The 26,947-nt window shown below is 35.9% G+C and overlaps 1 protein-coding gene across 2 annotated transcripts in view; it reads right to left on the bottom strand.

The window, feature by feature from the left end:
- The window catches only part of LOC118180464 (sulfotransferase 1B1-like), a 144,482-nt gene that overhangs the window by 43,819 nt on the left and 73,716 nt on the right, over positions 1–26,947 (bottom strand). For both annotated transcript variants that reach the window (XM_085815720.1, XM_035349555.2), the window contains exon 4: positions 9,611–9,740. In XM_085815720.1, the coding sequence (XP_085671846.1) occupies positions 9,611–9,740 (130 nt within the window). The remainder of the gene's footprint in view (positions 1–9,610; positions 9,741–26,947) is intronic.

Raw genomic sequence — 26,947 nt, 5'->3', positions numbered from 1 at the left:
GCCCACCTTTATGTAGTTGCTATTTACTGAGATCAAAGACAGGTATTTGCTATGGTAGCGGAAGAAGGAGAAAGAGAAGTCCTAGTAACAATTAAATATTATGGAACATTTCGCTACCAATCAAAAGCTGTTTCCTGACCAATGTAAATTTCTAAAAATCTGATATGGCAAAAACATTTAGCTCCCGCCATTTACATATTTTAAATAGCAAAGAGCTTTAAGTAACATGTCGCTTCCGGTTGATCATTTCTAAACAAAATCTAATTTATTTTATTCTAATAAACTGAAATTTGGCAATATCAAATTTTGTATTTTGGAATATAGTTTTTAAATCATAGCTGATTAGTGACTGCTATGCGTTCCAAGATCAGTGAGAAGTAAAAAAATAGGTGATTCTGAATTTGTTATTTGCTCTTGTACTCTTCATCATCAACAGAGCAAGAGATTGCCAAGTGTATTTTTACTTCCCTGTACGAAGTAAAGAAAGTATAATCGCGAAAAATTTCGGGTTTCATATTTCAACAAGATTATCCATTTTAACTATTGTTTTGCTTGGCGTGTCAATGAATGTATAGATAGACTAAAGGACTCTTTATTCCAAAACGGATTGTAAAATGGATTCAAAATGTATTTTTTTCGTGACGTCTGTAAGTACGTCTGTATGTACTTTGCAAAACTCGAAAACGATCGGCCGTGGAATGTTAAAATTTTGTATTTGGGACTGTTATAGCATCTAGTTGTGTACTGCCCTTTGTTACTGAATTCGGCAATACTAAAAAACGTATATATGTATATATCCCGTTTACCCGCCTTAAAAGTCCTTACTCGGCCTTTATTTTCGCAATCGTTGTTCGTGCACATATATTTCCAATTACAGAAATCTTTTAAATGATGAAAATATTCATGTTTTTACAATTTCAAATTAAAAAAATAATTTAATTTTGGAAAAATAACGAAATTGAACTTTTAATATAATCTCCTGGTTCCTATGCTAATATTTGTGAATATTTTATGCTCGTTATATAAAAATAAAAGGAAAAGTTAAAATAAAATGTTTGACTCCTCTACGACTAAAAATTGACCGGAATTTAGCTTCAACATTTTCAACATTTTTTTGATGTCATTTTCAACTTGGCTTGAAGAATCAGATAATTAAGTGAGAGTGATTCGAGGAAACAGGTTTAAATGAAGTACAGCAAAAAATACCTATAATTTAATAGGCGTACAAGAAAGTCATGTGGTGTCCACAATAGACTTTTTTTATAACATGGCTGCATTTCAAGAATTTTGAACTTCTGCAAATGAAAGGCTGTTATAAAATGTGTTCTCTTCTACGGCTTGATATCAATGAATATTATGTCTAAATATAATAGAAATAACTTTAATATGGGCTGTAATACTTTAGATATAATAGTGATTCTTTATTTCTTCAAAAAAAATATTATAGAGTTCCAAGTAAAGTACCTGTTACGGTTTATTATTTATTATATACAGTCAAAATCTTATATTTTTTTAGCTATGATTGTATCTCATGCACTTGTTTTAAATACCGAATCTGGGAAATTTTTGATTATATCACAATATATATTTTTCTCCACAAAAATCTGTTTACAGCTTCACTTCCGATTTATTAATTTTAACCCAAATCTGTTATTTCCTTTGATATAACTATCTTAAATGCTAAAATTTTGAATTACATTTCAATACAGCTTTTCATAAACTATCATTTTAAAACTGTTATGGACTTCTTGTAAAATACCATTTCCGGTTGTCCGTTAAAAACTGTTATGAGCTTCAAGTAAAGTACCAATTTCGGTTGCCCAATTTTACCTCAAATCTAATCTGAATGCAAAAATCTTAAATATGGAAAATGGAAGTTTTTGCAAGTTAGATACGAGTTATTGTGGAAGAAAAGAAATCGTCACATCATCAGAAAAACAGCAGATACATACACTGGGAGCCCTATTTCGTGCTTAATCACTGAAAACTCAAAATCGAATTCGGAAACTGAAAAACCTACTTTATCTATGTATATAGGTTCGCGGGAAGTAAAAAAGGTGGAATGAAATTTAAGGTACTGAAGAGTTTTATGAATTACGGTATAGGAATTTAGTACTGCAATCAACTACGTATTGTTATGTGCTTTCGGGTTCGTAACAGATTGAATGCACACAGAACCGACGCTAGCTTTATAACATTTATTTTCCCCCAAAAAAGCACTTTACAGTTTTTGAATTTTTCAGAAAGGTACTCGTACAACTCTTCTAAGTCTTACAGAGCACAATCATTAGTTACCACTTCAAACTACTAAGAATGTTAAACGAAGCGCACTGCAAAGCTTATCTAAAAAGCAAAGCTCTCAGGAAAATATTTCAATACTCCGAACTCAACTTTGACTAAAAACAGATGTCTCCCTAGTCTTATACAATTTTCCACAGGCCGCCGAGAAATTTCCAGAACCTTTCTCGAAATTGCTGGAAAGCATATACAGTTACAGTTATATATAGAGCCAGATACAGTTACAGTTATATATAGGGATCAGACCAATCACAGTTATTAGGGATCGGCAAAAAGTTGCCCCAAATTCGGTGCTAAATATTAGTCGCCGAAACCATCACCAGCTTGGGGCTATCTCGCCATTTGCATTAAATGTACTTGCTCCTGTAACCTTCTACTTTCAACGAAGCTTCTCTCTCTTGAAGCCTTTCTTGTTACATTATACGAGAGATATTACTATTTAACATTAAGTTTCACTAAAATTATTCACTTGTACAAACAAATTTGTAACAATACTCTACGCCGAAAGTACGTAAATTATATGGTTGTGGAAGAAGGTCTTTAAAATAAAATTATACTAAAAGTCTTCAATGACTTACTGCAAACAACATAAAAATGTGATTTAGAGCCAACATAATAAACATAGTTCCTCATCGAAAAGTGACCGTAAAATTGGCTAAGAATTATATGGATAAGCAACAGATAATTTTGAATCGCTAACTTAGTGACGTTCTGCTGGAGCAACACAAATAAAAAATCTAACCTGGACACAAGAGTTCCTAGTACGGCCTAGTAAATTATACACATTTTTGCAGCATTTCATTTAAACTTATTTCCTCGAATTTCATTACAGATATATTTCTCATTCAGTTCAGTTCTCACTTCGCGGAAATATATATATATATATATATATAATAGGAAGAAATATTGTAGTGATATTGCTAAAAAGTTACCAGGAGCTGTGGCTCCATGAAATAGTTCAACGCAGTATTTTTTAAATATTGACATAGAAGTTTTTTTTAAAAAATATTAACATGGAAAAGTAAAAAAAATAGCCTACACGCGAAATAAAACTGTTAAAATCAATGTTGGAAAACTACTGAAAGCACAAAAAACTAATCTGATCGTATGTGATATGTGAAAAGTTAATATATATAAAACAGATCGACGGAACAAGTTAAAACAAAATTAAAATACAATAATTAAAACATAAATTGCAAAAATTATAAAAATTACAAAGCGGAAAATGGTAAATTAGCTCAATTGGATTTCCAACCAGGCTTTTCAAGGGAAAAATAGTTGAATGTCGAACTAAGCTAACACCATTACGCGTTTTGCTGAAACAGACAATTGAAGCTCTTTGTTTGACGAAATTTTTTTTATTTATATATACATATATATATATATATATATATATATATAAACTCGAAACATCTTCGTTAAAAATTGAATTATACGGAAAATCCTAAAACACCAAATTCAGTTAAAACAGTCAAAAAATAAATTTTGCAATTAAAATTAGAGTTTCTACGCAAAAAGAATCAATTCGGCCAGCGGGAAAGAAGATTTTTCGGTGCACAAAATTTTACTCGGCATAAAAGACAATGAAGGTGTAGAAACTGATTTAACTCACTATTCTGCTAAGTTTTAAATGTAAACAATGGCTGATCCGTTAGTCTTAGTCGCACTTTAGTAACTTTTAAATTGTTGGTAATTCTTGCATGCAAATTAACTAAAGGCATAAAACCCTTAACCGAAACATAAGAACAACATAACTGAATCACTTTTAAAGCAAAATATGCACAATTTACCAATATATAAGAATAAAAAATTTGAGCTCACGAGCCGAGTAACACAGTGGGTATATATATATATATATATATATATATACTCTTGATGCGGCCGATTGCAACTACATATTATAGCAGTCCCATATACAAAATCTAAACATACTGAGGATACTCGTGTTTGAGTTATGGTATATATATATATATCTACGTACAGACGTCACGATAAATGTAGGCCTGCTAGACCAAATGCAGGCAGAAACGAATTATAGCTTCATCACACTCTAGTTCGGGCGCAACAATACAGACATTACATTTTTTCCCGAAACACGATATAAAAAATGTCGGTTATGTCCAGGATCTGAAGCAAGGATTTTCGACTTGCCAGTTCAGTTTTCACCACGACAACACGCATAGGAAAATTCGGTATTATATGATAAACGAAGAACTATGTTATCTTGTGACAGCTTAGAAAAGGTTTGGTTACATTACTTTTTGCATACTATGTTATTATTCGGCTCTTTTCTGCTACATTTTCATTTTAATCTCTTACGATAAAATGTATCAAAATACAATCTTATCAAACATTGATAAAAATGCTGAATAAAATTGTGCAGAGCGACACTAGTAAGATGAATTGTTAAATTTATTATACAGCACTTTTTTACAGAAGTAAGACCACTATTATGAATTGGTTGCAACTTCTGTACACAAAGTGACACTGCAATTTTGACTTCTTTGTAGCAAAACAGATAATCTCACTTATATTATCTATCATTTTTCTAATAAAGCAGGATTCGTCAGTTAATTTTAGAACAATATAAAACTAGCGGAATATTTGTTCGGAAAACTAAAAATTACTTGGCATAATATTACTTAAACGTTAGTTTAAAAACTGTGATTCATTGTTATTATTATACAAAGTACGTAAGCTAAGATTCTGTGAATAAGACTAATAATTTCTCCATAAATACATATCGTTTTCATTTTTTCAAAAATTTTAAATTTGGAAACCAAATAACTGATTTCCCATAACATGAAATGGAAAACTGGGTTTTGAAATAAGAATACCGCAGACCGGAATAGATTAAGTTAAGTCGAGACACCATTGTACTTAAACTACCGCAGAACTGTTCACTTATGTTCCAGATTTTTATTCTTAGAAAATTTTTATTAGTGTGATTTGATATGCATGTTAGTCCCAACAAATTGCTGCTACAATAGAACATAAATCTTGTTAGAACAAGAAAAATTAATAAGTTCTCCATCATTTATCCCTGTCGTTCTGTAAAACCTTTTTTTAACTTTAGTTGTACAAATATAATCCAAATAACATTGTGAATTCTTAATTTAGTGAATTAGATTTATGCAACGCTTTCCATATTCATTAAAATCTTTAGCTCTGATTACATTTTCTCTCCGAAGTATAGATGAACCTAAGCTTGTTTACATGGAATAGAAATTTTTACAAAAGCAATGGTAGGGGAGTTTTGGGTACTTGATGTACCATAAGTTTGCAGATTAGATACAGGTTATTCTTTCAGAGTAAATTTATTAGTAAATTACGTATGTCGCCGAACATTGTTGCCAGTTAGAAGGAAAAGTCGCAAATATTGCTGCAAAATGAAAGAACAAGGTCGTTAAAAATTGCTTTGAAGACTATCAGTATGCCCTGTATTTCCCTAATTTGGCTATTTGATAGTTAAAAAGGTAGTTCGAGGGGGGGATTCTGTGTGTGTGTGTTTATAACAATAACACAAAACACACGAGGACAATCTTAAAGCATACTTGTCGACCCTGAACAAAAACCAGGAGATTTTCGGGGTTCTCGCTGACGCGATTTCAAAAATCGACTTAAACTCACTGTATAATGTATGATTCAAGTTACTGATTTATAAATCACAGCTACCAACTCTGAAATGTGAATCCAGGAGGTTTTTCCGGGCCCCATTACAAAATACATACCTGCTAAAAAAATAAGCAACAAAAGCAAAATACGGAGTAAAACAAAAGCTATTTATTTAATGGATGTGCATGAAATTGATCTAAGAGATTGGTGTGGCATTACTAGACCACATAGCAAAGATATACAAAACACGTGTACTACGATCATCACATCGCGAAACACCAAATTGGTTGGAAAAAAGACGAACTGTTAAATTTGATGAATAATTAAAGATGAATTGTTAAACTGTTAAATCACGCTAATAACGGATAAGATGGACACCGGTGGTCTTAAATCTCTGTGGTGTTGGTATGATACCCTCTAGTTGAAATGCATGTTTGACAACGGCGACGCAAGCTGGGAATAGTGTCGTTGATCGCTTGTTGTGGCAGTAGTGCCCATTCTTGTAATTATGTATGTCGAAGGTCGTAGAGAGTGCCTGGCAGCACACTGCGACCTGTTATCCGTTGTCCTAATATGTTGCACACAGGCTGTATGAGGTTCAGATTCGGTATCTAGCAGGTGACGGCAGATGTGGAGTAATTTCACTCTCCAGATAACTCCGTACCATTCGAGCTCTATGCGAGCGGGCGTTATAGTCCATAAATCGAGACTCATCCGTAGAGAGTATACGTCGTTCCACTTTTCTGGTGTCCAACTGCGACGTTCGCGGGTCCTTTTCAACCGCGCTTTGACATGCGATGGGCAGAAAGAGACACAAACCACAGGTATTCGGGTGTACAGTCCACCTTCATGTAGTCAACGCGACACAGTTTGTCGGGACCTGCAGTATCAGAGTACCTACCGAGTCAGTACCGACCTGCAGTATCAGAGAGATGCGACGTTAGCTAGCATGCTGCTAGTGATCTACGTAGTCTTGCACATAGCAATAGAAAGCGATCGTCTGCCGCTGAGGTAATGCTCCGGCGTCCAGACCCAAGTCTTCTACAGTGTTTTTGATCTCTTTGGTAACGATTCCATAGCCTACTGATGATACTCAGATGCACATTCAGCTTTTTCGCAGCAGAGGATTGTCTTGCACAAGCTTACGACATCCCGACAGCCCTCCAACACACTACTTCATCGTACAAATGGTGTCTTCGGCTCCTGCTTTCCGCTTTGGCTATCTCGGATTACGCGGAGCTATCACTGCTTGTGAATTGATGCATAGATCCGGCATGACCCTTTTTAAGGCATTTGTTGTGTGACTGCGGGATTGCGTTTTATGTTAATTTTGGCTGCTTTTTTGCATTCTGCGATTCAACCTCTACATCATATGTAAATTGTATGTCTTAATTACTTCTTTTTAAAATTCGTATCTTTTCTTTTAGCGTTTGCTGCTCATCTTTCGAGCGTAACTCCAAATTGACTTAAATTTACTGAATTATTGAGCTATTTGTAATATTATTCTAATGTGAAATACATTAATGTTCAATTAGATATTCTAAATTTTAGGCTTCTTAGCTAATTTCATTTCCATATTTTCTTGCATTTTATACTGAGAAAATCCTAAGTCAGGAAGGAATGATTTGATTTATCAAAATGCCTTTTAATTCTACAAACATATCTACATAAACATATCTACATAAAATTAATCTACATATTTTTGTGGGGAATAACTTATTTATGTACCAATATTAATGTAAAATAAAATTAAATTTAATATTAACCAATTAAATTTTGCTTGAATTTCCGTAAAAAATTCCATAGATATCTACAATAGATTAATTCATATTAAATAAAATCTAATAATAAGAAAATTTTCCTTACTAGTTCTCCTTAATAAAAGCGGAAAATTGAAAACCAGGAGATGTGTTGATAAACAGACAGCCTCTCGGTAAAACTGTCAAATCTGGCAGCTATGTAAAGGGAATGGGCTCTACGTGTGGGGTTTTCTAAGTGATACGCCTCTTATTTACGCAGTTCGAACGAATAAACAAGCTTTCGAATACTTTTATGAACAGTTTCAAAATACATGTGTATTAAAACGATTTAATTAACACATTTTAAATGATGAAAGACATACATTTATAAAATTATATTACCATTAATATATGCAACACATACTGAGATAAAGTAGCTAAATATGTGTAGAATATGATGATAAAGAATTTTTTGTTATTTCTTACGTTTGTATTATTATTAAACACATTCAAACAGCAAACAAATTTTCTTCTTATTATTCAGTAAAAGAAATAAAACAGTACATTTACTAGAAAAACCAAATGGTATCACACTTCTTGGCGTCTCTAACGGGCATGCTACTGAAGTGAAAGTATCGAATTTCTTCGAATTTTAATATCCACTTGCAGATAAAATGTATTTTTTTTTCTCTTCTTCTTTTTCTTTTTTTTTTTTTTTTAAGTTAAAGTTTTAAAATATAATCTATTTCGCATAGCTAATGTAATCCGCTTCGCAATGCCATTAGTTATGTGGAACGCTCCTCCCAGTAGGTTACTTTAAGAATAATTTTAATCCGTTCCTAAGTAAGACTTGATATTAAACACATTACTAATCTCGAAATGCTAGGAGTTTTATAATTTATTAGATATAAAATATTTACATATGCTGCGCATGAACATAGTCTCACAACTTTAGTTCAATTTAATCTTAAGTCTTCTCACTCTTTGCGTGGAACTGGAAGATTCAGTTGCCCTTCCTCTTCTTTATCATTTGCCTTTGCTTTTTGGGAAAATCCAGGTTCCAAGAAAATACCCTGAATGATTAAGATGTTGTCTAACAGGATCTTCCTCCTCTTTAGAGTGGTTCTGAAATAGTGCATCCATTATCATTATCATTGAATATATCAACCATTCTGTTCATACCAGTTTATTGGTATGCCACTGTTTGACTAGACCTGGACCACTTCCGACTTCGAATCAAATAAATTTTCGCTTTATGAAATATAGAATCAGCCTAAATTATACCTCCTTTAAAGATCTTAATAGCAGCAACAGGCACAGACGTTTTGCGTTTTCTTCCTTCTGACCTCCTCAACAGTGGCCAAAATGTTAAGACGCTGAATGGTGATAGTTTTCCTCAGGTTCGAATCCAGGCGAACGGGCTGGATATATAGTTCGTTTTCATAGTTTTCCCCACGTGTAAACTGAATGCGAGCCAGTTTTCCTTAGAAACTTCTCCAAAAGCGTATCATTCTTCTTCGGTAGGTAGCCCTTGTGTGCGTTGTCATTAAATAACTTAACCTAACCTAATCTCCTCCTCACTAGAAAAATCTTATTTATGGGCTTACTCAAGTTTACAATCAAGGCGGGATTAATCATATTGGTCAATGGTAATATAATGTAAAAATATGTTAATATGCCTATAACCTCCTAACTGACTTTGTTTAAGAGAATATAAATATTTTGTATTTAAGCACTGCTAAAAAAAGTAAATAAATTTATCTTCCCGTTTAATTTGAGACGAAATTTACGGGCAATTTGTAATGGAGGATATTCGTTATGCGTGGTAAGGAAATCAAAATGTATAAAACAGCACATTCCTATCAAATTTGCTTTTAATTACAACATAGCATCCAAACCCACATTCTACGAAGAGAAGAAACAAGAATATCTGAAAACATAAATTCAAATGAACTCACCGTTTCCAGACACGAAGTAAGCGAAAAACTGATCCCAGGTAGCTGTGGAATTCCCAAGAAAATTACTCATTTTGTGGTGATGGTAGAATGAAACTGCAGTATCTTTAGGGTTACGCATCACATATATTATCTGAAATACGAACACAGAATTATTATATTGAAATATCAAACGATACACACACGTTGGCCCTATTTATCAGGGACATTTGGGGCCTCTAGGCCACTAAAAACAAAATTTTTTCAGGGGGTCCTCAACACTCATTTTTCTTACATTTTCATTTCATTAAGAAAAAGAAAACACAATAATTTTAACTAAGTAAAAACAATACAATAATAGACTGAAAAACACAATAATTTTTCAGGTTTCCTAAAATGTGGGTTCCAGATTCGAGCTTTGTGGCCTTGTGATTTTCAGGCAATAATTGGGCATTGGCAAGGATTTGCAGCTTTGAATTTAAAATTGGTTTTAATGTAATACAACAAATTTTAGACATTCAGAATGTCTAAAATTAGTTTTGAACGAAATCCAGAAAAAAAAATTAGCTTTTTTTTTATCGTTAAAGGAAACCTTTTCTGATAAAGTTGTAAGGATCTTAAGTTTTACTAACGTTTATTTTATTTTAAATCTTTACTATCACTTCTTATTTTCTACTTCCGGCCAGAATTATAAGCGTTAACTTATTTATGCAAAATTTGTCTGGCGAACGTCAAGTACTTAAGTCGTGGCTTTTTGCCAAGCGAGAGAGAGGAAGGAGTTAGTCGAACCAGGCCGCTTACCTTAGAAGTTTTACTCAGTTGCTGGTTGCCTTCCAGGCCAGAGGTTTAATCCTCTTGATAATTTTAAACGTATTGTAGTGTTAACAGTTCTCTGTACTACATACGGCTTCCTGTTAATATAAGGCCAATCATCCACGTTTATTATTTCAAAGTTAAGTTAGAGTTTAGTTCTATTTTTATATTCTTACGTTTAGACCACAAGTAGTGGGTCTTTGTATTCCGAAGTACGGAAATTATTGTAAAATAGAGAAAAATAAAGGGTTTTGTATACCCTTCTTGTGTATCCTGTCTACTTCCCACAGTTATTCAACATAGCTTTAGTAAGCTCTCTGTTCCGAGTCAGGTCTGTGCATGTTCCCAAAGAAAGTAAGACGGAACATAGAACCTGATAGTGCCGCCCAACGAAGAAGAATAACCATGGCCGAGTTTCAAGAAGAACCTGTGCTGCCTGCAGAAGCGGCTCAGAATCCAGAAATGCCAGCTGCCGCCCAGGAAGGATTTGGTTACATCGTCCAGACCATGCGCGCTTCGATGAAACCAGAAGCAACATTTAATGGAAACTCACCGGTAACCAGTTTTTTGGAAAAATTGGATGACCACTTCATGCTCTACCCCGTGCACGAATTCCAAAAAGTTACCTTAGCTACCAGCGCTTTGAGGGGCCAAGCGCTTAACTGGTTCAAATGTATAGGCAGAAGTCTCTTGGGTCAAGCAGGAAGTCCCACCTATACTTACGAAAATTTCAAGACTGCCCTACTAAAAGCCTTCCCTGTTGTAAGGGATCGTGCGAAATTAGAAACGGAACTTTTCAGCATATATCAGCAAGGAATCGAAAATCTCTCAAGCTTTATTTTAAGAAACATTCACGTCTTCAAACTCTTGTATGGAAGCCGTCCGGATCCTGAGATAATTCAAGTGATTTTGCCGAGGTTACTGCCCCAAGTGCAAGACTTTATTGAATTAAGAAATCCGACTACACTGGAAAAGTTATTTGAGCTAGCAATCCAGTTTGAAAGTAGAAGAACGGCGGACATTGAAGGAAGACGCCAATATCAACAGCGAAACCAATTTGGTGCGCCAAGACTACAGCAAACTCAAGCACACGGCTACGGAAGCAAAGCGAATCAGTGGGCAAGGAAACCCGAGCATTCAAAAACAGCCGGCGAACGTCGACAGTTCAATAGCAATCCAGGAAAAAAATCTCAAGGCCAGTGGAAAAAGAAGGAAAGCACGGAAATGAAAAATAATTTAAACTAAAACGGATTTCTGCTGACGGGAGGGTGCGGAAATCCGAAGGCCACGAAAACCCCTCTTCCTTCAAGTTAAATACAGTAATGGTGAAAAATTTGACTCTTCCGAAGATTGAAGTGTTGGTGAATAATATCCCAGCCACCGCACTCCTGGATACAGGCGCGCAATGTTCCTGTGTGGCAGAAGATTTTTTTAGGAAGTATTTTCATAAATATCGTATATATAATTCAGATAATACGACAGTGTTAGCTGCGCAAGGAGAAAGATGTAAGTGTATAGGTAAATTACCGCTGTATGTCCGTATCAAGGACGAACAAGTGAAGGTTATGTTTTTCATAGTAAAGAATCTGCAAGCACATATTATTTTAGGAATATATTTTCTTTCAGAGGCACAAGCAACGCTAGATTTTAATGAAGCGTCCCTTAAGCTGACAATGAAACCAGTTCGTGAAAAAACCAGTTCGTGAAGAAAAGGCTGAACCGCCGATGTTAAACCTTGACCACCTGCCTAATGAAGAGCAACGAAGAATCCGACAAGTGGTAAGTGAATTTGCTTCGTTATTTAGTCATATTCTAGGATTTACTCAAGTTACTAACCATAGTATTGACACCGGAGATTCAATGCCAGTTCGCCACAAAGCATACCGGTATGATAAGAATAAGGAAAAAATTATAGAATGGCATATCACCGATATGCTACGTAAAAAGATCATAACGCCCATCTCAAGTAGTTATGCTAGCCCGGTGGTTTTATGTAAGAAAAATAATGACTATCCTTTGACACATCCAAAAAGGTGGAGATTCGCAATTGACTACCGTAAATTAAACTCCATAACTAAATATCCGGTATATCCGTTACCTATTATTGAAGAAATTCTAAGGAACATAACATCCACCAAATATATGACGACTTTAGACTTAACGACTGGTTATTTTCAAATAGGGGTTAGGCCTGAGGACGTGCCTAAGACTGCTTTTATAACCAAGTCTGGCACTTATGCATTTTTGCGTATGCCGTTTGGCCTTTCAGGGGCACCGGCAACATTTCAGCGATGTATGGACATTGTGTTAAGACCTGTTCTTGGAAAGTCCACATTTATCTATTTAGACGATATCATTATTACTAGTGATAATCTCGACCAACATGTACAGGATTTAAGACAGGTGTTTTCTTTATTAAATGAGGCCGGTCTAAAAGTTAATGTCGAAAAGTGCAAATTTGCAGCCCCTGAATTAAAATATTTAGGTTACAAAATATCCGAGAAAGGTATCGAGACAGACGAATTAAAAATAATTGCTGTACAAAAGTATCCGACTCCAAACACGGCGAAGAAGCTCTCTTCTTTTCTAGGACTTTGTTCATATTATAGGTCCTTTATAAAAAATTTTGCAGCTATTGCTGAACCATTGTTAAAATTAAAAAGGAAAAAGGCAAGATTCTCGTGGACGGCCGAAGCCAATAGTGCTTTCGAAAAATTAAAACAAGCATTAACGCAAGCCCCTGTGTTGAAATTTCCTGAAAAAGATGAGAATTTAGAAATTTCAGCGAATGCTTCGGATTATGCGGTAGGAGCGGTACTTTCGCAAAATCATCAGCCCGTGGCATTTTTTAGCCGAACTTTAAATCAAACACAAAGAAACTATTCCGCGACCGAGAGAGAGGCACTTGCAGTTCTGTTATCAGTGCAAAAGTTCCGAGTCTATTTTGGAAAGGCGCCAATAACAGTGTACTCTGATCATGCGGCGGTAACTAGATTGTACTCAGGGAAAAAATTATCCCCAAGGTTAATAAGATGGGCACTCAAGCTGCAAGAATATAATCTGGTAATCAAGCATACCCCCGGTAAGGAAAATATCGTAGCAGATGCCCTATCCAGAATTAAAATAGATGAAGAAGGTAATACTGTAAAGGTGGCAATGCTGATAGCATGTACAATAAATTCCCGAGAAACTGTAATAACCGAACTGGGTAAGGATCCTGAGTTTGGAAGCATTTATGAGTATTTAAAGGATCCTGAAAATTTTAGCCACCAAGATATTGTGGCGATAAGAAATAGGGCGGCCCATTACGAACTAATAGATGGTCTATTATTCTATACAAAAACTACGAATTCCAACAACGAATTTCGACCTGTTATCCCAGATAGTCTTAGATTAAATATCCTGCAGGAGCTCCATGACAGCCCTTTAGCTTCTCATGCTGGTATTCGAAAAACTATCCAACCCGTACGCGAGGCAGTCTACTTTCCTGAACTGCAAAATTTAACAAGGGCGTATGTCGAGTCCTGCCCAACATGTCAAGCAGTTAATTATATTAATTTCCGCCCGGCCGGGTTTCTAAATAGTATTAAATCCGAATTTCCAAATGAAATAATTGGCATCGATTTATTGGGCCCTTTCCCAAAAAGTCAGTTAAATAAAAGTCGCTATCTCCTTGTTATGGTTGATCATTTTAGTAAGTGGACCGAAATTGTTCCCTTAAAGCGAGCCTCCGCGAAATTAGTTACTGATTCTATTTTAAATAAATATATTTTAAAATACGGGGCGCCCCTAAAAGTTATATCGGATAATGGTCCTCAATTTGTAAGTAATGTATTTGAAGACATGTGCCAGAAACTGGGCATACGTCATTTAAAAATGGTCCCGTATCGGCCGCAATCAAATATAGCGGAACGGGTCAATAGAAATATTGTGAAAATTATCCGTAGTTATGTTAAAAATTTTCATAAAAGCTGGGATAACTATGTCAATGAATTTGCTTTCGCCCTTAGGACCGCAAAACATGATACAACGGGCAAAACTCCTGCTGAGTTATTTTTAGGCAGAAAGATTATAACGCCGTTAGATAAATTATTTTATGTGCAACAAAGAGTCCCAGAATTTAAAATGGGTGATATAGAAAAACTAATTAAAGAAGCAAAAAAGAATACTGAAGTAGCACAGAGAAAACAAAAGCTATATTATGAATTTAAAAGACGGGGAGTAACTTATAAAGTAGGGGATGAAGTATTAAAAGTTAAGCATTCACTTTCTTCAGCACCAAAAGATAAAACTGCCAAATTTTTTCCACGATTTGATGGACCATATGTCATAGAAAAAATAACTCACGCTGTAGTAGTGTTAAAAGCCAAGAATGATGAAACCTGCTCCGCAAACATTGATCAAATCAAACCCTACTATGATCGTAATAAAATGCAAATATTTACAGATCTTTTGCAGGATCCGGCACGGCAGACACTGCAGGCACAAGCTCCGGAGTTGGAACAACGACAAGTACAAGGGCAAGCCATTAAGAGGCAGGAGCAAGTGAAAAGAAAGTTTTCCCGCGGGAAAATTGAAGGTAACAAGAAAAAGAAGCCGTTCCACCGTCCAGAAAAGAGAGCTCACGAACACCCCCAGAATGAAGAAGGGAGAAGGACGACGTATGCAAAGAGAGCCAGGAGAAATGACGGCAACTATAACCCGGCTCTAAAACGGAAGATCTACTCATCCGACAGGACTCTCCGCAGCAAATGTCGCCGAACTGCGGAAGGGCCACCAGCGGCGGAGGAAAAGTTACAAGGAAAATTTGAACGGCCAGCAACGAGGTCCAAGCAGGAACGCGAAAGAAGTCTCCCGGTTCCGCCAAGACCAGCTGCCATCAAACGGCCAAGACCACAGGCAGAGGCGGAAAAGAAGGTATTCAAGGGTGACCGAACTGGAAAAAAAAGAAAGCTTCTAGAGGAAGGCACTGAAGGGCGAGCCCGCACAAGAAGGAGGATAAATCAAACGAAAATCTGCGCTACCTTCCAAGACTGGGCTCAGAAAAGAATGTCCGAATATCACAAAGATAAGTAAAAATTTTATGTTACTTTGCAAACGTAAGTTAATCTTTCATTCTTACTGCAAGTGGCAGAAATCAAGACGTTTTACCTCATGCGAGGTCTACCTTTATCGCCAAAAGGGCGAGAAATGAGTTGTTACCGATTTTGGTATTATGTTTTTCAATTACTCCCGCGTAAAACTAAAGTTGATGTATAATAGCGATGTGTAAATACTTAAATATTGTAAAAGTTATTGTATAAATTTTATTTAAAACATTCTGGCAAGAAAGAAGTTTTAGTCTGAAAGACTTTTTGAAATGTAGTATTTCAATGTAGAAAGAATTGGCACTTGCTTTGAAAAGAATAGAAGTTAACAATGTACTACTAATGTATGTTTTCAAATGCGAAAAATTAACGGCATGTTAATATGTTCTTATATACAATGTGAACTGTTACTTTAAATGTTAAGAAATACCGTGATATGGTAAAAGTGAAAGTAATGTTAAAATTTTTTTTTATTCGTGTGACTGTAAAAAGACTAAATTGTGGTGAATATGTGTTAAAGGTTGAATGAATGTAGTTAGGCTCTCTGACGCTACACTTCAGAGTTATCCACTTTCAAAATAGTACCTCAGGGCTTAGAGTTGAAGTTAGGGTGTGTTACGAGGTCTTGGTATGTTGAATTTTAACACGTTAGTGTTTTGATGGTAGGAGGAAGTGTTGAACACGTATACATAAACGCATTCGTGTTCGGTGTTCTTTTACAACACATGTCAGAGAACACGGGGAGAGATAATTAAAATAGTCATGAATGAAATAAGAATGTTAAGAGAAATATAAATATGCATGTTACTTGCCATTTCATTGTGTAACATTTCATTAAACTAGTTTTCCTTCCAGATCTCTGGAAGGAACCAGACTTGAATAAAAAGCTCCTGTTTAGATGCAGTACAGATGAAAAAATTGTGCGTCCTTGGAGCTGCTATTGTAAAAACAAATTTCTTTTTTTTTTTAAATTTCTAGTTTCTAGTGAAAAATTTTTGTAAAAGATTGGCCTCGCGTTAGATTCTAGAGCTAAAAGTTTTCAACAAGGTCGCTTTAGACCTCAGTTTCAAACTAATTAACTCTGGCGGGAAGTATGTAAGGATCTTAAGTTTTACTAACGTTTATTTTATTTTAAATCTTTACTATCACTTCTTATTTTCTACTTCCGGCCAGAATTATAAGCGTTAACTTATTTATGCAAAATTTGTCTGGCGAACGTCAAGTACTTAAGTCGTGGCTTTTTGCCAAGCGAGAGAGAGGAAGGAGTTAGTCGAACCAGGCCGCTTACCTTAGAAGTTTTACTCAGTTGCTGGTTGCCTTCCAGGCCAGAGGTTTAATCCTCTTGATAATTTTAAACGTATTGTAGTGTTAACAGTTCTCTGTACTACATACGGCTTCCTGTTAATATAAGGCCAATCATCCACGTTTATTATTTCAAAGTTAAGTTAGAGTTTAGTTCTATTTTTATATTCTTACGTTTAGACCACAAGTAGTGGGTCTTTGTATTCCGAAGTACGGAAATTATTGTAAAATAGAGAAAAATAAAGGGTTTTGTATACCCTTCTTGTGTATCCTGTCTACTTCCCACAGTTATTGAACATAGCTTTAGTAAGCTCTCTGTTCCGAGTCAGGTCCTTGCATGTTCCCAAAGAAAGTAAGACGGAACATTGAACCTGATAAAGTCTTTAACATTTCGAAATTTTAGAAAGTCGTCAAGAAGCTCTCTATCGACAAATATATTTACATATTTTAACTGCCTATTTACACTGATTTAGCAGTTAATTTTTTTAACATTACGTACATATCTACAGTGCCCCCATTTGGTTTCGGACATTTGTATTTTTGAAATTTATTTGCACAGGGCTTGCACTAAATATTGAAACCTTGACCACAAATGTTTTCTTAATATTTTATTTTTCTTCTATTTCAAGACTCCCAGACTGTAAAAGAAATAGCATCAAAATAATTTTTGCAATAAAATAATTTATTCTAAAAGTGTATATAAATATGTCAGGTAATAATTTTGACTCTTGAAAAGTTTTGCTGAGATGTTTCGGCAGACGATGTTCCTTTTCAAAAATTTTGTTTTAAATGAAAGTACTTTGTTTTAAATGAAAGTTACAAGAATTACTGTCTGCATTTAGAATAAACTGGTTTTTAATGAAATATGTTAACAGTTCTATACTGACGTGAAAACGTCGAAACGCTATGGTTTACAGCTCTTAAGCTCCAGCTCTGAAGTCTTCTATTCGAAATTTAACAATGGATCATTTTAAAGATGGTATTCTAAATAGTCAAAATTACCTTGATGTAAACCATTATCTAGTATCTTTGATTTATTATACACTGCTCGGCAGCTCGACATTGAAAATGCAACAGCAAGAAGGAGTGGTCAGAAAGTGATGAAATTTGGAAAAAAGACAGAAACAGCAAGCAGCAATAAGTGATCTTTATTTCAAATTGATAGTTAGAATACAGAGCGATAATATCGTCGGCTCAGTAGGACAGGTGACAGGTGACGGAGGACGGGGACGCCTAGTGTTTAACATAGGTAAACAGGCGTGTGTCCCACGCCCTCCCCTATCTAGGAATAACAACTCCCTGGGGCCCCGTGAGGCTGCCTCGGGAGTTTATAATAAAGATCTAAAGATCAATACATGGCCAAACAGGGGCTGAGGATTATTGTTTGACAATGGTTGCGTGACAATAACTTTGTGGGTGTGCATGGCTGTTGGAATAACACAGATACATAAAAATATACAAAACAAATACAAGAATAGATACATATACAGGCAAAAACAAACAAATACTAACAGATACGAACATAAGGATGCATTGATATTAAGATAAATATGAAGAGAGGCACATATGTAAGATACAAGAGTAATAATACTTTTAGAGTCATCTGTGTATTGCTGGTATCCTTGGGGTTGCAAATGTGCTGTGAGCACTTAAACACAGAGATGAAGCTATTAGTACCGGATGTCGAGTTATGGTGCCAGGAGTTAGTGTTAGTTAGCTGAAGTACAGTCTGCACTATAGTTCAAATTTGCAAGAGTTCAGGCTACACTAAAGTTTAGTGTACACTGTGGTACTAATAGCACTAAATTTGGAGTTTGGCACAGTCACTAAGTTTTAATGCAATTGCTATAGGTTGGTACAGTCACTACAGCGCAGACACTATGTTAGGCACAGTAATTTCACTACACAGTCACAATGGTTGCACAGTTACTATGACTGTGAACAAGTACGGTGTAGGCACTGATCTTCACTGATGTGTGCACTAGTGCTTAGGCATAGTCGGAGATGGAGCATGATGTATACGTGCGGTGTACCATTCATTGCAATAGGTTGGAAGGTGATGTAGGCATTCGAAGGCACTTTGAGTTGACACAGTTGGTACTCTGCTAGCACACCGGTAAGTTCTAAAGAAGATTGACGTGTGCACATAAAGTTGAAGGCTTGGTGTTGGGGAGCTTTTGTTTAACAACTTGTGGGGGTGGCCCCTGAGTGAAAAGCTTTTGAAAAGGTTGGATAGTAGATGGGGGGACGAAAAGATGATCGTATTTAATCTGGTCTATTGCGGTGAGCAGATATCTTGGCCCATTGCCCCGATTTGAGTGATAGCTTTGCAGATTTTGGTTATGGCTGGCTTGTGAGTGATGATAAAGCGGTGGTACGCATCTCTGTTCATGGTTGGACATGGGAGGTGATGGTCTTTTGTCAGCTGGCAGGTGAAAAGATAGTGGTCTGGGTTGCCTGGGGCTCCACAGACGCATATATCTGTTGATGAGATGTTGTGCCTTTGGAAGTAGCTGGGGAATGGGCCGTGTCCCGTGATATATCGTGTTAGCGGAGCGATTGCGATGTGTCGATCCGTGCTGACTTTGGGGAAGAAATCGTAGGTGCGGCGGCCAGTTGTGCTATGGTTCCGGCTCAGTAGGATGTAGGACCACCGCGAACAGCGATGCAGGATGAAATACGTCTAGGCATAGAATCAATAAGAGTGCGAATGGTGTCCTGAGGGATGGCTCTCCATTCCCTTTCAACCATCTGCCACAGTTCGTCTTCTGAACGAGGCAGGGGCAGAGTCTGCAAACAGTGTCCAATCACATCCCACACATGTTCGATTAGTGACAGGTCAGGAGAGTACGGTGGCCAGGGAAGCACCTGTAGACCTTGCAGAGCATGTTGCCAGATGCGAGCACTGTGCGGTCGGGCGTCATCCTGCTGGCAATTTGCATTAGGCAGTCCCTGAAGGTAAGGGATTGCCACCGGCCGCAGTCCATTATCCAAGTATCGTTGAGCAGTCATAGTGCCCTGAATACGAACTAGAGGTGACCTGTAATCGTAGGCAATAGCGCCCCAAACCATTATGCCACGTTGTCGCGCGGTGGGACATTCCACAGTTACTGCTGGGTTAGATTTGTCTCTACGTCGACGCCACACATGTATGCGGCGACTGTCACTGGATAAACAAAAGCGTGACTCATCTGAGATCACGACGTTTCGCCATTCTGTCACCCATATTGCTCCAGTCCGGAACCATTCTAAACGTTGGCGTTTATGCTGGGGGTCAATGGCAGTCTTCTTAACGGATGCCGTGAGTGCAGGCCACGTTCAATCAATCGACGGGAAATGGTTCTGGTCGACAGGGGAACATCCAAGGTATCTTGCATATGCTGCAGAATCGCGGTACAAGGGACCGCCACAGCTTATCGGCGGATGCGTCGATCCACGCGTGCTGACGTCACTCTGGCTGCAACTGCACCCCTCCTTCCCACATTTCTTTGTTCCAATCATGTTTGCCATAGCCGATGCACCGTGCTCGCATCCATGTGGGTATCAGCTGCGATTTGAAGTAAGGACCAACCCGCCCTTCTCAGTCCGATCACCATACCCCTAGTAAAATCGTCTATCTGTTGGAAGTGCCTTCGTTGACGGCGGCCTGGCATTCTCTCCTATTACACCTATCCTCCGGGACAAAAACAAACTTTCTTCGATAATTCGTCTGGCAGAAATAACGACACGAATATTGCCCATTCTGAACGTTCCTTCCTTTATATCTCACTTCACGTGCGTCGGAGAGCTGCGCATTTCACATCATTCGCATAACTCAGTGACGTGCGTCTACTCTAAAATTTGCATAAATTTCTGACCACTCCTTCTTTGTGTTGTATTTTCAATGACGAGCAGTGTATTAAATCGATGGAAACTGCGTGGAACTGTTCAAATGCACTGAAGTCTGGACTAAAATTCAAGCAAAAACAAAGGAATCGCAGATTTATCCTATCAAAGGTCAACCGAAACCCGAAAATTAGTATCAGAGGATTTAGAAAAACGGTTTCCAATAAGAGTTAATCGCGAAAGTCATTAAAGCACATAACTACAATGAGCGATCTGCAACAGAGAAATTCTTTGTCAACAAGAAAACAATGAAAGCTTTCACAAAATCCATAGTGATCAAAGATTTATCATGTTGAAGTGGTGTTATGTATACAGACGAGGTGAAATTTAATATAGTTGCGTCCGACGGACGAATTGCTGTCAGGCTAAAGCCAAATAAAGTATTGGATCCGAAAAACCTACTGCTACTCTTAAGCATAATGATTTGGTATGCTTTCCTGTTTCTGGAATGAAAAATGTATTTTTAATAAAAAATAATATGGATCAATATAAATAAAACTGAATGTATCTGCGAGGAAACTTAGAATACAAAATACATTCAAATTCTCTCAGGATTACAATCCTAAATATACAGCCCTGAATGTTCGTTTGTAGCGTATTATACAACTGTCCTGAATTTATCAAAATTCTCTATATTTTCGGACTTAAATCCTGTCGAACATGTATGAAGTGTGCTGAAGAAAAGAATAAATAAATAAGAAATTTATATGAAAACTCTGTTAAACAACTCTTACGAAGGAACGGAACAAAATATAACGTTCTTGGAAAAAACGTTATTCAAATTATTGCCAGAATGCCTGAGTAGTTCTGTTTTTGTTGAATGATATCAAATGAAGTATTGGACGTCCCGTTGTTTTCACGTTTTTATTAAATTACTTATTTAAAGTATCCGAATACTTACGTGAGTTCCTTTTTAGAACTTCTGAATAAACCACACTTTTAATTTTTCATAAAAAAATCGATCACTAATATATATGAAAGTAAAACAGTCATTTCGCAAATATTTAGTAGCTGAGATATTTTCATATAAAACTGAAAAACACAAGTGCCTGAAAATGAAAGTGAACCACTGTAAATGGACAGAATCATTTATGATTTACTGTGTTTTATTTAATTCATAATTGAAAAAAGTAAATACATTTTTCTCTCATAAATTATGGTAAATCTGTGAGCAACACTGATCGGGAATAAATATTAGGAAAGCACAATAAATGAATATAACAGAAATGAATGAAACTAATAAGTGAACAGATATATAGAATGATGCGTAATTCCTTTTAAATTTTGTAGGATAATAACATAACAAGTTTTGAGAAATTTTTTTCTTCCTCACTGAGTGCCATTGGGGTGTAAATGGTCCGATTAATATCAGAAAGTTCAGAGTTCGAATTCTGGCGATGACATCGTTAATTCTTCAGGTTTCCCAGCTTCAGAAAATTTAAAAGATTTACTGTGGTGCACGAACTCAAATGCGTGGACGATAATTCATCATCACCTGGATCTGGCAGCTGAGTCTGTTTCTTTGCTCAGTTGCCCTATAAGTCTGGGAGAATGTGAGGTGTTTTCTCTTTCCTTACCATGTGCCTGCCTTCGTGGTGTAAATGGAAAGATATTCTGCTAACATCGGAAAGTCCAGAGTTTGAAACCTGGCAAAGGCATGGATGATTTTTTTATTTCCTACTTCGAAAAGCCTAACAGACTCTACAAAGTGCAAAAAAAAAAAAAAAAAAAAAAAAGTCAATGTCAGTACATAAAGGTTTTCTCCCAAGCTCTGTATTTATCGTATAGCCGCTCGATATATGCATCCCTGATTAAGCGGGAGACAACCTTCTTGAAATTATGCTAAATTATATGGAAAGGGGCACGAACACTCATCTTTAATGGAACACTATTAAAATAATTACATACTTAGGTAACCATGGAGACCGCGAAAAAAAAAAGAGTAGAGTCTTCTCAAAAAGGCACATCCAATCCAACGATTAGGAATTTCAGCTCTGAGCTAAGTGCGAATGTAATCATGAAAGCATAAGGAGTTTTGTTGCAAATTTAAATTCTCTTTGTCTTCCTGTTATTATGGCATTAGTTACTGTTGCAGCATGTGTCTGACAGAGCTTAAACTCCGCCGGAGCTCGGCTCCGGTACTTCGTAGTTTCTGACGTAAATCGTAATTCTAGCTAGAGCACACCGAAGCCCTAAATAAGAAGGGCCCCGGTACTTTTATGAAACTGAATCATAGTTTCAGTAGAAAATTCTTTCCATCTCAGAACATTTTAATTTGGTAAAACGTAAGGTTTAAAAGCCGATTCTAACTTCCGAGTCAGAGTCTTTTCCTGCGATACAAATCTTTGAAATTTGAGACTTTCAACGAAAGAAAAGCCTCATCTACGTGTCAGAATCTTATTCTTCAGGAAGTGCAATGAATTTATGAGAGCTGCTTTTCGAAAACGGATAAATTTTTATAGAACAAGTTACCAGTACGGAGTTAAAGAAGATATAATTGAGAAACAGTAAATTTAAATTAAGAAACGTTAAGACAACTTGTGAAAGTTGACTCAAGGTTAAGTTTAGAAATTAAATATCTCTTTCAAGGCTCGTTTAAGTCTTTATATGCGATAGGTAAATTCTGGAGGGGAAGGATATAGAATCTTGTTTAGTTTTACTAACATTTATTTTAATTTTAAGTCTTTCCTGAATTCCCTTATTTCCCGTCGCATTTTCCTCGCCAGAATGCATATTAAGTAGACGAACGAGAGTTCTTAGACTTTTGAAATTAATAAATTAGAGCACGATTCCGCTAGTGAAAGTACACATTTGTTGTTTTGTTATCCAGCTGTAAATCTTAGTAGCGGCAGTTTAAAACGACTATAAAGAAAAACAATAAAACAAATTAATAAACAGACAATTCTGTTTTCACTAGATGGCGCGCAATTAAATGTTGTGACTTTAATGTTTTGTTATTAAGTTTTGTTATTAAGCTTTAGAATTAGTGCTTGGGAAGTAAGGTGTTAGAGGTTTTACATATTGAGTATTAGGAACTCACGGTCTCGAGGTAACGGCGTTCGCCAAAGTCCTCATCTTCTTTCTTTTTACTTAAAAGCAAGATTGCTAAAGATTAAGTTTTAACAATGAGAATGCATAGTTTTTTAATAGAAGAGGTGTTAGATGTCGAATGTAATTTCGATTTAGTTTTTCTGTGTATCTTAACGCTGAATTATTTAAAATTAATTTTTTTTTTTGGGGGGAGGAGATGTAGACTTCTTGAATGATGTAGACTTTTTGAGATGTTCTTCTGGATTTCCGAAATAATATCTAGGCTAGCTCATCCCGGGCCGAAATTTTTAGAAGAAAGAAAGGTAAATGAAAACCTTTTTCCTTAATTTTAGAACTTAGAATTTTGAAAGCATAAGAATTTTTAAATTAACGTTCTTAAAGTTTACTAAATGGCATCCCTGCCGGGACGTGCGCTAGATTTATTGATCTTGGAATGAATAATTAATATTTAATAATAATAATATAATAATTATTAAAACTGAATTCAGGAGAGGTTTTTTTCGTGGCGTACACCAAAAGTACATATATATATATCCACTCTGTTACTCGGCTCAGTGAGCCCAGATTTTTGGCTAAATCGCAGAATACAGAATAGGCTGCATCAGTCGATGCGGTGTTTACTTGTCTTATGCTTAAACACACCTTTTTATGACGTAATATTGGTTACGCCTCTTCTTAAAAGAAAGTTATAAGTATGCTATAGTTTCATGTTGAAAAAAAACTTAAATTATATTTTAACTGAGTTGAAATGTTAGGTTTATAATGTTCTGAGCGAGAGTTTTTTAATTATAAATCTACTTTTGTGTGTTGTGTGGTAGTGTTAGCATTTAACGCAACGAGTTATCTCTCACAAATGTATTATTAAGATATCAAACGATTAAAAACGATCATTACCAAACGACTGAATATTATTGAAAATATTGAATGCACGATTTAAAAATTACAACCGTAACTTCTCAAAATACAGAAAAGAATTCTTTTGCATAAAGAATGTTTTGATTATTGATGAGTGTGTCTGATTCGGTGCTTACTGCAGAATGGATGAATATCTGAATCTGGATTTTTTCTATCCATTGGAGCGAAGAGGTAAAAGAAGCCTGATTGAGTGGTGTATAGAGAAATGTTTGATTGCAAGCTCGTATAAATGCTCAATTTGTGAAACTGAAAGGAAATTAGTAGAGCAAAAGAGTTGTATAGATGGTTTTGAGTGAATGTGTAGAGTTACTGGAGGCGATTGTCAGCATCGAATTACAAGGTCTGTTCGAAAGCACTCGTGGTTTGCGAAGAGTAAATTGAGCATATGTGATGTTTTGCGAGTTACCTATATGAGGTTGGGTAAGTGCGGGAATGATTTTATACGATAGAAATTACACATTGCTAAAAATATGGTGACAGGTTAGAAATGTTTTTATAGGGAAATGTGCATAGAGTTATGCTTGAAGAAGAATGTGGTGTTGGGGGGTGCTTGAAGAAGAATGTGGTGTTGGGGTGTGTGCTGGAAGGAGAATGTGATGAGGTGCAAAAGGAGAAGACTGAAGGTAAGTTTCCTTTATTATTATTCACTTAAGTAAAATATTGGGTGTTTCTCAAATACGGCAATTTGGATGTTCGGTACTTACTTTATTCTATTTATTTTCTTTTTTGTGTAAATTTTTTGAAAACATTTTTTTTACAACTCGAATCAATGGAGTTGGTTTGCGCGAGTTTTTGCAATTCTCCGATTTCTTTTAAGTGAAAACAAATTTCTGAGTATATGAGCAATGCTGAGTTTGTGCAATTTTCTGATTTTTTTAAGTGAAAAGATATCGATGTGTACACGGGCAAAGCCAATGTAGTGCGCAATGCCGAGGTTGTGCGCAATGCCAAGTTTGTTCAATTCTCTGATTTTTTTTAAGTGAAAATAGATCGATGTGTACATGCGCAAAGCCAATGTGGTGCACAATGCCGAGGTTGTGCGCGAAGTCGAGTTTGTGCAATTCTCTGTGTTTTTTAAGTGAAAACAGATCGATGTGTACATGGAAAAGTCAATGTGGGGCGCAATGTCGAGGTTTTGCGCGCTGCCGAATTTGTGCAATTCTCTAATGCTTTTTTAAGCGAAAATAGATCGATGTGTGAAATGGCAAAGCAAATGTGGTGCGCAATGCAGAGGTTGCGCGCGATGCCGTGTTTGCGCAATTCTCTGATTTTTTTAAGTGAAAATAGATCGATGTGTACATGGGCAAAGCCAATGTGGTGCGCAATGCCGATGTTGTGCGCAATACGAGTTTGTGCAATACTCTGATGTTTTCTAAGTGAAAATAGATGGATGTGCACATAGACACCGAGTTTATGCAATTCTTAGATGTTTTTCGAGCGAATACGAATCGTTGTGTACAAGGGAAAACGAGGTTGCGTGTGATGCCTAGCAGTAATGTAACTTTTTTTATATGCAATGTTTTTGTGTATTTTAAATTTGTACTGTTGTGTTAATTGTAAATCATATTTGAGACATATTTTTTGCTATTTATATTGTATTTTTAATTGTTTGAATTTAATATGTTGATAATGCTTTCCGACTTACGATAAATATCGATTATCTGACGATCTACTGAACACTAGCAAAACTGTAACCTTTGATCCTATAAGTAACTGTTTACCTCATTATTTTAATACGTAGTGTTTGGTATCGTAATGAGGTCATTGATGATATGTGTATGTGTGTGTGCGTATGTGAAGCATTGCTTAGTGTTCCAAATTTGTAGTATTTATTTTCTTATATTATTTTCTTTCATTGTGAGAAATTAGATTTTTTTAAATTTATTAATGCGTAGAATTCTAGTATGCCTACAGAAAATATGACGTGATTTAGGAATTTTAGAATCTGATATGAAAGCTGTGTAATGATGATCATATGCAATTAAAAAATATTCTTCTTTTTTATTACTGTAAAGTGTAAAATTTTTAGAAAATAATGAAAATTGTCTAATTACTGGCATGTAAGGAATTCTGTCGTTACGTAGCAATAAGGTAATTTGTAAAAATAATCAAATTGGAATGTTCCACAATATGAATTTAAATTTTTAAAAAAATCTTTTTTTATATGTACAAATGCTAAAGCTTAAAAATCTTTGAAAATATTGAAGCTGTATGAAATACAAGTATTAGAGACTACGACTTTGTTTATCGCTTTAATAATTGGTAGAATTCGTTCACTGTATCACGGTAATTTTAAATATAAACAATT

Source organism: Stegodyphus dumicola, chromosome 4 (genome assembly GCF_044657685.1).
Source record: "Stegodyphus dumicola isolate Sdum_Otavi_A_Nest chromosome 4, ASM4465768v1".
Lineage (NCBI taxonomy): Eukaryota > Metazoa > Arthropoda > Arachnida > Araneae > Eresidae > Stegodyphus > Stegodyphus dumicola.
Note: the sequence above shows the minus strand (reverse complement) of the source record. Positions and strands in the feature narration are given on the sequence as shown.